At 37.1% G+C, this 15,105-nt stretch overlaps 1 protein-coding gene across 3 annotated transcripts in view; it reads right to left on the bottom strand.

The window, feature by feature from the left end:
• The window catches only part of MED13 (mediator complex subunit 13), a 124,650-nt gene that overhangs the window by 32,862 nt on the left and 76,683 nt on the right, over window positions 1–15,105 (bottom strand). For all 3 annotated transcript variants that reach the window (XR_004269702.1, XM_032280728.1, XM_032280729.1), the window contains 5 exons: window positions 9,557–9,678; window positions 7,465–7,555; window positions 7,118–7,332; window positions 6,637–6,833; window positions 4,692–5,608 (listed from right to left, as the gene is read on the bottom strand). Coding sequence is in view for 2 of the 3 variants with exons in the window: in XM_032280728.1 (XP_032136619.1) it covers window positions 4,692–5,608; window positions 6,637–6,833; window positions 7,118–7,332; window positions 7,465–7,555; window positions 9,557–9,678 (1,542 nt within the window). In the remaining variant the exon portion in view is untranslated. The remainder of the gene's footprint in view (window positions 1–4,691; window positions 5,609–6,636; window positions 6,834–7,117; window positions 7,333–7,464; window positions 7,556–9,556; window positions 9,679–15,105) is intronic.

The raw sequence follows: 15,105 nt of genomic DNA, 5'->3' as shown, positions 1-15,105 counted from the left end.
ACCCAGGAAGGGGAGGGGGGGGATAGCGTACTTCCCACAGAATCTGACTCAGTGAGTCAATATAAGAGTAACACAAACAAAAAAAAAAAAAAAAAAAAAAAAAAAAAGAGTAATAAAAACATGTCCATATAAAAACTTGTATGCAAATGTTCATGGGAGCACTATTCATAATATTCATAACAGCCAAAAAGTGTAAACAACCTAAATGTCCATCAACTGATGAAGGGGGTAAATAAAATACGGTATCTTCATACAATGGAATATTATTTGGCAATCAAGTATTAACATGTGCTATAGCATGGATGAACCTTGAAAACATTATGCAAGGTGAAAAAAGCCGGTCACTGAAGATCATATAGTATACAATTCTATTTATATAAAATGCCCAAAAGCAGCAAATCTAGAGAGACAGAAAATACACTCATGGTCATCTATAGTTTAGGAAAGAAGGCTGGACGGAAAAAGGCAGTGATTGCTAAAGGGTAGGGGGCTTATCATGAAAATGTTCTAAAACTGTGTTAATGACTGTCCAACTCTGAATACTAAGAGCAGTAAACTGTACATTTTACATGGGTAAATTGGTATTAATTTTTATTCAGCAAGTATGTATTTTTTCTAATTAGAACACAGCCTTTTCTATCTTCGACAAAATAAATGTTGCCATTAAAATATACAAACTATACTTTGTAGACTTTTAAATTCAAACATACCTTCTTCCAAGATGTTAAAGCTAAATAAATCCAAACAACTATTTTAATATCCTGATCATCTACTATGTTCACTATTCTAGGTGTTTATAGACAAAAACCTTTGCCTTTACACAGAAGTTTGTAAAGAGTGTACTTCATACGGGTAGGAAACAATTAAATTGTATTGTTATGTTAGAAGGTAATAGGAACACTATGGAAAGAAGCAAAGCAAGACGGAGAACATGAAGAAGGGTTTACAATTTTATATTGAGAAGATGACATCTGACAAGATTTAAAGGAGACAGAGTTATCCACATAAATACCTGGAAAATGAACATCCAAGGAAAAGGAAACAATTAGGCCAAGGGCTCCAATGCAGGAGCTTGCCACTATTTTATGATGCTACTATAATTTAATCAAAGTATTCTAATATTTCACATTTATGTTTTCCAACATTGTTTGTTTTTAATACTGAAAATTTTTAATTGAAATATAAAGGCTTTTCTTTCTTTTCTTTTTGGCAGAGACAGGGTCTTGCTATGTTGCTCAAGCTGGTCTCAAACTCCTGGTCTCAAGCATTATTCCCATCTTGGCCTCCCAAAATGCTGGGATTACAGGTGTGAGCCATGGTGCCTGGCCTCATTTCTCTCTTTCCTGTACTAAATTACTTTCTTTGGACAAGTTCTTAAGAAGAAATTAATTTTTATGTCTGCAGCTTTATATTTACATCATTGCTTACTGTTATTCAAAAAACACATACCAGGTAAAGCTCAGTATTTTCTATTATTTGGCAAATAAGTTGATTCTTAAAAACAAAACAATAATAAATAAAGAGTCATTACCACTGCTAACATTTGAGTTATTACTATATGCCAAAAACTGTTTTTTGTTTTTTCTGAGATGGAGTCTCGCTCTGTCACCCAGGCTGGAGTGCAGTGGCGCCATCTTGGCTCACTGCAACCTCCACCTCAGGTCAAAGTGATTCTCCTGCCTCAGTTTCCCGAGTAGCAGGGATTACAGGCATGAACCCCCATGTCCGGCTAATTTTTGTATTTTTAGTAGAGATGGGGTTTCACCGCGTCGGTCAGGCTGGTCTCAAACTCCTGAGCGGCTCATGCCTGTAATCCCAGCACTCTGGGGGGCCAAGGTGGGGGGATCGGCTGCTCTTTGTTTTTTTTTTTTTTTGAGATGGAGTCTCACTCTGTCGCCCACACCAGAGTGCAACGGCGCAATCTCAGCTCACTGCAACCCATCTCCCGGGTTCATGCAATTCTCTAGCCTCAGCCTTCCAAGCAGCTGCGACTACAGGCATGTACCACCAGGCCCTGCTAATTTTTATATTTTTAGTAGAGATGGGGTTTGCATGTTGGCCAGGATGGTCTCAATCACTTGACCTCATGATCCGCCTGCCCTGGCCTCCCAAAGTGCTGGGATTACAAGCATGAGCCACAGCACCCAGCCTGCTCTGTTTTATATGTATTATTTCATTTGATTCTCGCAACACCCTGTAAAGTAAATCCATTATTGACCCTATTTTAAGAAACTGAGGCATAGAAAGGTTAACTAACTTGGCCCAAGGTAGCAGGTAGTATATAGTGCTACAGTCATGTTTCAAACCCAAGCAGTCTGAGTCCATAGCCTATGTTCTTAACTACTCTATATGGCTTAAAATAATCTTTTCCTTTTTTTGAACACCTATGATATTTATATTTTTCCCTTTTTAAATTTGGTCCCTGAGTATGTCATGTACATAAACTTAATCACTGGTCCATGTGTTGCTCTTATAGTTCAAAAATTTCCTTTAAAAATAAAATGAACAACTGTAATCCAACTGTCCAAGAACTAGAACATTACCAAAAACAATCTTATTAAATGTTTCTTCCTATCTTATCTTGTGGTCATTTTTGGACACATGAAATTTCAAGAATTAACCAATATCCTCAATTTTATGTGCATGTAAATAATACATTTAGTTGTGCTTGTTTCAGAACTTTATTAAAGGCAATATATTAAAGATATTATTCAAGGGTATCTGACTATATGTAATCTTCTGGGATTTGTTCCCTCTTCCTCTCCTCAATACTATTACTAAGATTCATCTATTTGTTATATACAAAAGTATCCATTTTCAGAAGGCATATAACATTTCATCTGTATTATTATGATTTCTTAACTATGCTCCTGTTGATGGGCTGATTTTTACTTCTTTCAACCTTGCATTACATGGCCATTTTTTTCTTTTTGGACAGAGTCTCACTCTGTCTGTCAAACGGGTTGGAGTGCAGTGGTATAATCATGGTTCACTAAATCATCCACCTCCTAGGTTCAAGCTATCCTTCTGCCTCAGCCTCCCAAGTAGCTGGGACACCAAGCAATGTGCTATCAAGCCCAGGTAATTTTTGTATTTTTTAGTAGACATGGGTTTTGCTATGTTCACCAGGCTGGTCTTTAACTCCTGGGCTCAAATGATCTGATCTGCCTGCTTCAGCTTCCCAAATGCTGGGATTACAGGCATAAGCCGTATTTGTCAATTTAAAAAAACTCCTTTCTATAGGATCACTCCCAATGCACCCATTAAAAAATAATAATAAACCTCTCTTTTAACCCTATTATCTAATTTCTCTGCTATTTACAGCAAAAGTCCCCGCAAAATTGTCTAAGTTTGCTTCTCATCCCATTCTCTTGTGAACCCGCACTAATCAGGTTGACTGAAACTGCCTATCAAGGTGACCAACAACTTCTATGAGGTCACATCCAATAGCCTGTATCAGTTTTCACTTTAATGTATCACAGTATTTGATAGAGACGATCACTCTCTTCTAAAGATTCCCTATACTTGATTTCTAGGATACCATACTCCGATGGTTTTCCTCCAACCTTCTTCTCAATTTCCGTTCCTGGCTCCCCCTCTCCCTCCCCACCTCTAAATGTCAGCCCTATCCTTGCACTGCTCTATCTGCAATTACTCTTTAGGTTATTTCACCAGATCCACAGCTTTTCATAATGATAACTCATGAAAATTTTCAATTTTTTGTTTATTTCCTATCTTCTCCACTAAATTATAGGTTCAAAAAGGGAAAAGAATATGTGTGCTTTGACCCGTATGTTCATTGGGGCACTGTTTACAATAGCAAAGACCTGGAACCAACCCAAATTCCCATCGATGATAGACTGGACAAGAAAAATGTGGCACATATACACCATGAAATACTATGCAGCCATAAAAAACGATGAGTTCGTGTCCTTTGTAGGGACATGGATGCTTCTGGAAACCATTCTCAGCAAACTGACACAAGAATGGAAAATCAACCACCACATGTTCTCACTCATAGGCGGGTGTTGAAACAATGAAAACACATGGACACAGGGAGGGGAGCATCACACACTGGGGTCTGTTGAGGGGGGTCCTAGGGGAGGGACAGCAGGAGGTAGGGAGTTGGGGAGGGATAACATGGGGAGAAATGCCAGATATAGGTGACGGGGATGGTGGCAGCAAACCACATTGCCATGTATGTATCTATGCAACAATCCCGCATGTTCTGTATATGTACCCCAGAACCTAAAGTGCAATAAAAAATATTAAAAAATAAAGTATCTAAAAAAAAAAGAATATGTGTGTTTTGTTCAACAGCGAACCTAGGAAAATACCTGGCACATACGAGGTGCCCAGCAAATACTTAATGAGTGGAAGAACGTTAAATAAAGCAGACAACTAGCAATGTTGTGCTAATAAACATATGCAAAGTGCCTTTTATACTCCTACATAAGTATATAATTACAGATTTATAACAATAATACTTTTATTGGTGAAATTAAACTAAAACTGCTAAGAAATTCTCCCTTTAAAAATGTCATCCTTAAAAGAATTTTAAGTCCAACTTTAAATGTCTTTATTTACTACATGGGAAATTGCCTTAAATACTTTTTCCTAAGAAAGAAAAGCAAAGTCATACAACTAAAGGGAAATAAGCAAACAAGAAAGTATTTTATTAGCATACTTACCATTTCTTTTGGACCAGGGGTGTAAGCATGAACTCTTCACAAGTGCTTCATCAACTTTTCCTCCTGACATGTTATCCATGAACTGACGCCCATGTTCTAATGCAAGGTAGCAGTCATTGCAACAGTCACGCTCTTCAACACGTACCCAATTGCTAATTACACTACTTTTAGGAAAAGGATCTTGGTCTGCTGCTCCGAAGGGTGAAAATAAATTAGTGCACTGATCTTGTAGCAATAATATCAAATCATCAGGCAACTTTTCAGATTCCCTTAGTCCTCCATTAACATGTTCAGCAGAGGTAGCCCTGAGAGCTTCAAAACGTTTTTCTGCTTCTTTGCCACAGTCTGTATTGCGTCCTATGATATCCAGTTCATCTTCAAGAAATAATCCTGAATTGTTTCCAAATTTTCTGTTCATGACAGCACTGAAGCCGCAGGTACATCTATATTGTACTTCCTGCGCTGGATCTGGAATGTAAACTCCAACATCGGCACCCTTGATATTCATGTTGCAGACACAGATGCAACAACTATCAAAGTTACAGTCTTTAAACAAATTCATAACTGATTCTGAAAGGATGAGGTTTACATAAAGACTGTGTGCTTCAGGGATGGAAGGGACAGTTGCAGGTTCAACAGAATTAAGGGGTCTGCATGTAGATGGGGTGGAAGCTGGTGAATACAAGTCTGAATTTTCATATTTGACTGAACCTTGAGCACTAGCAGGTCCACCAGCTCCACGAGGAGTCCGAGGAGTCCTTGGAGTCCTTGGAGTTGGAAACCGAGGGGTGGATGGAGAAGGAAGAATTCCTGCTCCACTGTTACTAGGAGGTGCACTGCTGGGAGGCATTCCAAAAGAAGTATGAGTTTGAGGTGTATAAGCAGGGCCATATTCTTGATCCATGTTACTTCCATCACTACCATCACCAAGGTAAAAGAAAATAAAATACATACATAAAGGAACATATTAGTAACGTGAAATACAATTAAAAATGTCCCAAATGTTTTTCAATGACATAGGAAATTATGAAAGGACAAGTATTGCAAGAATTACAAGTAGAGTCAATTCTTATTTCTGGTTAACATATCCACTCTAAATAATTGTGTGGGCTAAGGATCAATCTAATTCAAAAATCATTAATAAACTCTGTATACACTAATACACACCTAGACATCTATATTTACTATCTATAAATTTCGTTTACTAGAAATACTTATAAGATGCTACTATTAAAAAATGATTTTAGAGATGCTTATGTGTAAACAGAGTAAAATTGTAATTTTAAGATGCATTATAAGACATCTCAAATTCAGATTTTTTTTTTTAGCCTTGAGTTGAAACTGACAAATTCAGATATGGTAAAATGTGGAAAGTGTGGAAAATACGGCAAATGTAAAAATGGGAGTGATTTTAAATTGCAGCCCAAAAGAAAAGGTGCTTCTGAATACAAATTAAGCAGAACAGTCTTAAGTTTTCCAATAGTTTATCCATACCCAATTAACCATTGTAATTTTTTTTTTTTGAGATTAAGTTTCACTCTGTCGCCTAGGCTGGAGTGCACTGGTGCGATCTTGGCTCCCTGCAACCTCCACCTCCCGGGTTGAAGAGATTCTTGTCCCTCAGCCTCCCAAGTAGCTGGAACTACAGGCGCATGCCACCACGTTTGGGTAATTTTTCTATTTTTAGTAGTGACAGGGTTTCACATGTTGGCCAAGCTGGTCTCAAACTCCTGACCTCAAGGGATCCACCCATCTTGGCCTCCCAAAGTGCTGGAAACACAGGCATGAGCCACTGTTCCTCACCAATCATTATACTTGATTAATCAGAAATAATTTTTAAAATTTTCAAAAACCAATTTTCTTTTTCCAGCATGCCAGGTAAATCTACAAAAAAAATTAAAGCTGTATAGGCATTCATATACTATTATAATAACATAAATCATACCCCTCTTTGATGAATGGCATTGCAGGCCCTGAAGGAAGCAATTCCAATTTTCCAACAGTCCAACTCTGACGGTAAATACACTCTTCTGGCAATTTGATAGGGGGCAGATATTGGCTTGGTAGAGTTTTTAGAGGTGCAAACATGGAACATCCCACTAGAATTTGACAATTTTCAGGCTTATAGACGTAAGAAAAATCCTACAATATAAAGATGGTAGGTTTTCAGTATCTTATCTTCTGGGGGAAAAAATAAAAAACTCAAACAAGCTCTGGACCTTTTTTCCTTTCTTTACACAGAATAAAATGTAAATGCAATCCTATTCTTTCAATTAATGCAATCTTAATAGTGATACAACAATTCAGTCCTCAACTTAGCCACAAAACTGCAAACACTATCAAAGAATTTTTGAATACAGCAACAAACTAATTCTATAAGAAAATATAAGAAGTGAATTATTCTTCTAGAAAAAAAAAATACTTACTTTAATTTCAGAAGGTTTGGGGCTACAGAATCCCTCATCAACCTCAATTTTGAACTGTGCTCCTATACTAGAACTATTTCCTTCTAGAACAGTTCCTCCAGGTGTTGTATCCATACTACCATATTCTTTATTATTCATATTCATTGGGGAAAATCCCATAATATGTTGTTCCAATGATGGTGGTGTAGGATACATTTTATGAAGATCTGCAGTGCCTATATTTAATAAAAACATACACTTTAACACATCACTAAAAATAGGTGACTATTTAAAATAAAGGGTGTGGGGAGCTTTTTTGAGATTACAAGTTTGCAAATTTATCTCAAGCACAGATGTGGGACACTTACTTATGCAAGATAACGGGTCCAGATTTCCTGTCTTTGATTCCTTGCAGCTGGCTTTATCATCTGATCCATTCGCTGATTTTTTAGATCCAGGCTATTTAAAAAAAGCACATATTTATCTAAAATTTTACATCCAATGTGATCTCAAAATAGTAATCATTCAGATATAACCTAAAAGTAAAGCCCATTCATTAAAAGTAATATTTTGAATTTGACAGCCAAATACATACTAGTGTTGAAAGATATATTTCTTAGACAATCATCAACTTCAGGTTAGTTTCTCTGAAAACTTATTTGGTAAGCCTCCAAATTAAAAGGGAAAAGTTCCTCCAAAGAAAATGACCAATACTTTCAATATATACACAAGTAAGGTTAATCTTAAATTAAAACCCAAAATAAGAGGCTGGACATGGTGGCTCATGCCTAAAATCCCAGCACTCTGGGAGGCAGAGGCAGGCAGATCAATTTGAGGCCAGGAGTTTGAGACCAGCCTGGCCAACATGGTGAAACCTCACCTGTACTAAAAATACAAAAAATCAACTGGGCGTGGAGGGGCATGTCTGTAATTCCGGCTACTCAGGAGGCTGAGGCACAAGAATTTCAGGAGGCTGAGGCGCAAGAATTGCTTGAGCCTGAAAGGCAGAGGTTGCAGTGAGCCAAGATTGCACCACTGCACTTCAGCATGGGCAACAGAGTGAGACTCTGTCTCAAAATAAAATAAAATAAATAAAAATAAGAAAACCTGCAATAAGAAGGAGTTGTAATTAACATTAGAAATGCTTCTTAGTAAAAGATACTTGCAAAGTATTTGTCTCCTTAAGCTAAACACATTAAAGTTTGTGTTTTTCCTATATATTCAATCATCCGCTTCTCTGAACTCTTATTTATACTTTTACCTTGTTTTGATAATCTCCTTACTCCTATAAAAATATTGTAACAGGTAAAACTAAGTACAAACTTCAGAAGATCTAATGACAAAGCAATAGGGTTCCTAACTGAGTTTTAGTACATTGATCAAACAAGTCTTACTATCTCCAAGCTATTACCAATGTTTTCAGAGCTAACATTTGTTCCATGTCTTCTGTTAGACAGTTTGTGATAAATATTACTATGCAGACCACGTTCTGACTACAACCTTTTTATCTTAGAGGAACCACAGCTGATACATGAATGGTAGTAGAAAGTATGAATGTGTCAAAACATTCAAGGATATATTTGCCTAGTGAAGGGTGTCCTAAAATGTACTACACTATGGGATATACAGTAAAAGTTTATGTATCTGCCATATATATAGATCTATATATATATATGTATGTATGTATGTGTGTACATACACACATATACATAAATATACATATATAGATATATATGCTGAGAAGAATAAATGCATATTATATAGGAAAAGAAAGACCAAATGTACCATAGAAGTTTCCAAGCTACCTTTATGCAGATGAAAAGGAATTCCCTTTTATGATAATGCAGCACCCAATTCATTAATTTGCCAGAGACTTGACACTCTAGGGAATCTCATTTTAAGCTTTAATTTCTTTTATCTTCACCTTTCTCTGCAAATGGGTGTTAAAGATCAAATATTACTTTTTCTTCCTCTTTCATTGTTATATCATGTATCTGTCTTATAATAATAGCTGTGATGTCAAACAAATTCAAAAGAACTGGTATTCCTTAATAAACTGACAAAGCAAATAACTTTAATGTCAATTATTTATGTGTTCTCTGAATGAGTAAATTCCAGGGTCATTTCTCAAACTATAGAATCAAATAGGAAAATAATTCTGCTTCCTAAAACCACAAAACAGAACATACAGCTGAGCTCAAATTAAGGTTAATCATGTGTTCCCCAAATGTAAACACAAAAGGAGAAACAAAAATCTCAAAGTTTATAGGTGACACTATGGCAAGACTACGCAAACATGAGATTAAAAAAGAAACCAATGAGATTTTGCTGTAAAATATTTCTCATTGTTCAGGGCTAAATCATAGTATTAAACTCACAAATCACTTCTAAAGAATAAAATACATATATATATAATCAAGGAAAACAAATTATAATCCTATCCATTAATCAAATACTCACTGTTAGTTCATCTTCATCAGAATTGAAGAGATTATCAAGATCAGTATAAGAGACAGCCAGGTCTGAGTCATAAATCAAACTTGTTGATGGAGGACGGGCATGACTAGCAGGGCGTGGAGCATCTACAAAAGTCAATCAGAAAAATAAAACTGTTACTACTGACCAGATAAGTATTATTCTGTTTAAATTAGACATATAACTTTAAGTTCATAAGGGTATTATGCAACAAGAAACTGTAATTTATTGTTTAAAATCTAGAAAGTGTTTTTAATAGAAAAAATGTTATAAAGGCATAAGGGGCTTATACCTTTTCCAGGAAGCTCACTATAAGGTCAGGTAATCCATAAAATAGCTAAGTATTCTACATGAATAATTAATATATCAAATAAAAATATAAATGCTATTTAGGAAAACAGAATTAAATACACACACATATTTGTAGTTTTTTTTGAGATGATGTCTCACTCTGTCACCACCAGGCTGGAATGCAGTGGCACAATCACACCTCACCGCAGCCTTGACCTCTCTGGCTCAAGCAATCCTCCCACCTCAGACTCCCCAGTAGTTGAGACTATAGGCATGTGACACCATGACCAGCTAATTTTTTTTTTTCTTGAGTTGGGGCTCTGCCATGTTGCCCAAACTGGTCTTAAGCTCCTGGGTTCAAGCAATCTGCCTGCCTCTGCTTCCCAAAGTGCTGGGATTACAGGTGTGAGCCACCTCACCCAGCCTGTATTTTTCTCTTTCTGAAATGTAAAGGAAGAACAGAACAATGATTAAGGGGTGACTCGGGCCAGACTTTAATCTGAATCCCAGCTCCACCACTAACAGTATGGCCCTCGACAACTTACTTAACCTCTCTGTGCCTCAATACCAAGAACTGAATTAAATGTAATAGAATATAGGTTAATATGCTTTGCCCATTGCTAGGTGCTTAAGTACTAAATATTACCTCTTAGTTACTGTACTACAATTTTATTTTCCTTCCCTCCCGCCCCATTTTAGGGGAACAAATACATAATCCCAATTCCAATGAAAATTAAACTCCCCATATATTCCTGCACAAGAAAAACAATTTGATACGTAACTATCTAAATCATTCTCTGTCAACTGACTTGAAATAATACTCATTTTCAGAAAGAGAAAAGTCACTTTCCCAGTGCCTCTGTGTGTCAGTTCTAAAGATCCACTAGAGCTGCAGCTTTGAAATTTTAAGTAAAAATCCATCTAGGATACTTATTAAAAACCAAAATTTTGAAGCTCCACCTCAGGGATACTCCAGAATGTAGTATATGTTTCACATTTTGAGAAAGCTGTACCACAGGCACAAGAAGGGGCTTACATGTTTCCTATATCCCAGGGAATACCCTAGGATAAGTAGGCCAAATAACCCAATTTGTTTCCGAGTTTTTTTTTTTTTTTTTTTTTTAATGTATGTATTATGAAACGGCTAAATCAGGCTACTTAACATATTCATTACCTCATGTACAGATGCTTATTTTTCTATGGTGAAAACACTTAAATTCTACTCTCCATTTTCTTTTTTTTTTTTTTTTTTTGAGACGGAGTTTCACTCATGTTACCCAGGCTGGAGTGCAATGGCACGATCTCGGCTCACCGCAACCTCCGTCTCCTGGGTTCAGGCAATTCTCCTGCCTCAGCCTCCTGAGTAGCTGGGATTACAGGCACGCACCACCATGCCCAGCTAATTTTTTGTATTTTTAGTAGAGACGGGGTTTCACCATGTTGACCAGGATGGTTTCGATCTCTTGACCTCGTGATCCACCCGCCTCGGCCTCCCAAAGTGCTGGGATTACAGGCTTGAGCCACCGCGCCCGGCCTACTCTCCATTTTCAAATATACAAAGTATTATTAATTGTAGTAACCACAATTTACAGTAGATCTCTTGAACTTATTCGTCCCAACTGAAATTTTGTCCACTTTGGCCATCTCCCCAATCCCCCCACTCCTAGTCTCTGGTAATCACCATTTTACTTTCTACTTCCATGAGTCCAATTTTTTTAGATTCCACATGAAAGTGAGATCATATACAGTATTTATCTTTCTGTGTCTGGCTTATTTCATGTAGCATAATGTCCTCCAGGTTCATCCACGTTATCACAAATAGCAGAATTCCCTTCTCTTTTTAAGGCCAAACAGTATTTCACTGGTGTATATATACCACATTTTTTAAATCTAGTCATCCACTGATGGACACTTAAGTTGATTTCATATCTTGGCGACTATGAATAATATTGCAATGAACATGGAAATGCAGATATCAGTATTAACACACTGACTTCACATTCTCTCGATATATGTCCAGTAGTGGGACTGCTAGATCATATGCAGTTTCTATTTTCTGAAGAATCTCCATACTGTTTTCCGTGATGGCTGTACAACATTTACCTTTCCTCCAACAGTAAACAAAGATTCCCATTTCTCTACATTCTTACCAACACAGCTTTCCTCTTTTTGATAATAGCCACTGTTAACAGGCATGAGGTGATATCTCATTGTGGTTTTAATTTGTATTTCTCTGATGATTAGTGATGTTTAACGCTGCTTCACATACCTGTTACCCATTTGTATGTCTTTTTTTGAGAAGCATCTAATCAAGTCCCTTACTCAATTTTTAATTGGGTTGTTTTTTTTTCCTATTGACAGTTCCTTACATATTTTGAATATTAACCCCTTATCAAACATACAGCTTATAAATATATTCTCCCATAGCTTGTCTCTTCACTGGGGATTTTTTCCTTTGTTGTGCAGAAGCTTTTTAGTTTGATGTGATCTCATTTTGCTGCCCGTGCTTGTGGGGTCATAGCCAAAAAAGTCTTTTCCCAGATCAATGTCATGGCGCTTTTCTCCAGTTTTCTTCTAGTAGTTGTATAGTTTCGGGTCTTAGATTCAAGTTGTCAATGCATTTTGAGTTGATTTTTGTATATGATGTGAGATGAGGATCTATATATCTAAATATCCAGTTTTCTACGCACCACTTACTGAACTGACTGTCCTTTCTCCACTGGGTGTCCTTAGCATCTCTGTCGAAATCAGTTGACCAGAAATAGGTGGATTTATTTCTGGGCTCTCTATTCTGTTCCACTGACCTATGTGTCTTTTCTTTTGCCAGTACCATGCTGTCTTACTTAGAATAGCTTTGTAATAGATCCCCCTCTGCCGCTTTTTTTTGTGTCTGAGATGGAGTTTTGCTCTTGTTGCCCAGGCTGGAGTGCAATGGCGCGATCTTGGCTCACTGCAACCTCCACCTCCCGGGTTAAAGTGATTTTCCTACTTCAGCCTCCTAAGTAGCTGGGATTACAGCCACATGTCGCCACGCTCAACTAATTTTTGTATTTTTAGTAGAAATGGGGTTTCTCTATGTTGGTCAGGCTGCTCTCAAACTCCTGACCTCAGGTGATCTGCCTGCCTTGGCCTCCCAAAGTGCTGGGATTACAGGCATGAGCTACCATACCCAGCCTACTTTTATTTTTTAATTTTTAAAATATGTAACCTTTGATTGATGGATTGATTGGAGATGTAGTTTCACTCTTGTCACCCAGGCTGGAGTCAAACGGAGCAATCTTGGCTCACTGCAACCTCCACCTCCCAAATTCAAGCAACTCTCCTGCCTCAGCCTCCTAAGTAGCTGGGATTACGTGTATGCGCCACCACGCCCAGCTCATTTTGTATTTTTAGTAGAAATGGGGTGTTGCCATATTGACCAGGCTGGTCTCAAACTCCTGACCTCAAGTGATCTGCCCACCTTGGCCTCCCGAAGTGCTGGGATTACAGACATGAGCCACCACCCCCAGGCTATGTATTTTTTTACACTGACAGGGTCTCACTAGGTTGGCCAGAGTGGTCTTGAACTCCTGGCCTCAAGCAATCCTCCCACTGTGGCCTCCCAAAGTATTAGGATTATAGGCATGGGCCATGATACCTGGCCTCGCAGCAGATTTTCAAATCAGGTAGTATGATGCCACCAATTTTGTTCTTTTTGCTCAAGATTGCTTTAGCCATTCAGAGCCTTTTGTGATTCTATACAAATTTTAGGATTGTTTTTTCTATTACTGTGAAAAATGTCATTGGAATTTTGATAGATATTGCTCTGAATCTGTAGATCACTTTGGCAAATAATCCAAATTGTTGAATAGCCAAGCTACCTAGACCAAATCAGATAGATTTTTTTTTCCTTATTTTTGGTTATCCAGAAACCCTCTCTATTTATTCCAAATATTAAAACTTTATCAAAAAAACACACACACAAAGATGACTTACTCTGCCCACATCAAAAGTTAAACGGATTTTGCTGTACATCGTGGTGACTAATTAACAACAACATATTGTATACTTCCGAATTGCTGAGAGTAGATTTTAAGTGTTCTCACCACACACACAAAAAAAAGGTAAGTATATAAGGTAATGCATACATTAAATAGCTTGATTTAGCCATTCCACTATATACATATAGTGAGATATATACATATATATATAGTGGAATATATATATATATATATATATATATATATATATATTAGTAGGATATATAGTGGAATGGCTAAATACACAAACACACACACACGCACTAATTCCAAGTGTTTGCTCACTGAAGAAAACAGTACTGATGGTACTGTTAAGCTTATAGTTATAGGGGTTAGAATAAGAGACTATATTCTCCTCATACCAGTCTCCACTGTTAAAATTATAATTGAAAAAATGATTTAGAATCAGCTCAACTATAATTGTGCTGTAGCACAGAATATGAGTAAAACGTAAAAAAAAAAGTAAACATATATATTTTGGTATATATAGATACACATACATACACACACACACATACCAAAACATCATGTTGTATACCATAAATGTATACAATTTTTACTTGTCAATTAAAACATAAAAAATTATTTTAAAAGTTAAATGGGTTTTATAAATGAACTACTATATTGTGTCTCTTTATTCCATTCACAAGGAGTTAAGTCAGACATTTTTTTTTGAGACAGAGTCTTGCTCTGTCGCCTAGGCTGGAGTGCAGTGGCAAGATCTTGGCTCACTGTAATCTCCACCTCCCGGGTTCAAACAATTCTCCTGCCTCAGCCTCCTGAGTAGCTAGAACTATAGGCATGTGTCACCACACCCAGCTAATTTTTGTATTAGTGGAGACAGTGTTTCACCACATTGGTCAGGCTGGTCTCAAACTCGTGACCTCGTGATCTACCCTCCTTGGCCTTCAAAAGTGCTGGGATTATAGGAGTAAGCCATTGTACTCGGCCCAGACACTTTCAAAGTGGAGTCTTGACCACTGTATTCCCAACTCCCAAACAGTGCCTACACATAACAGGTGCTAAATATTTGTTAAATTAGTGGCCCCAGAACAGCTCTTTTAACTTGTGTGTGTGGGAAGAAAATGAAAACAGAATTCCAGTAAAGTTTAATTTAGAAATTGTGGTTTTAGATCCAAAGGACTTTATCTTATTTTATAGGTGAAAACTTTTTAAAAAAACATTTTGCTCATTTATTCCATGTCACAACACAATCATAGTTCA

The sequence above is a fragment of the Sapajus apella genome, unplaced genomic scaffold, assembly GCF_009761245.1.
Source record: "Sapajus apella isolate SASKATOON/1434 unplaced genomic scaffold, GSC_monkey_1.0 scaffold12, whole genome shotgun sequence".
In the NCBI taxonomy this organism is placed as follows: domain Eukaryota; kingdom Metazoa; phylum Chordata; class Mammalia; order Primates; family Cebidae; genus Sapajus; species Sapajus apella.
This window is presented reverse-complemented; position numbering and strand designations above follow the sequence as displayed.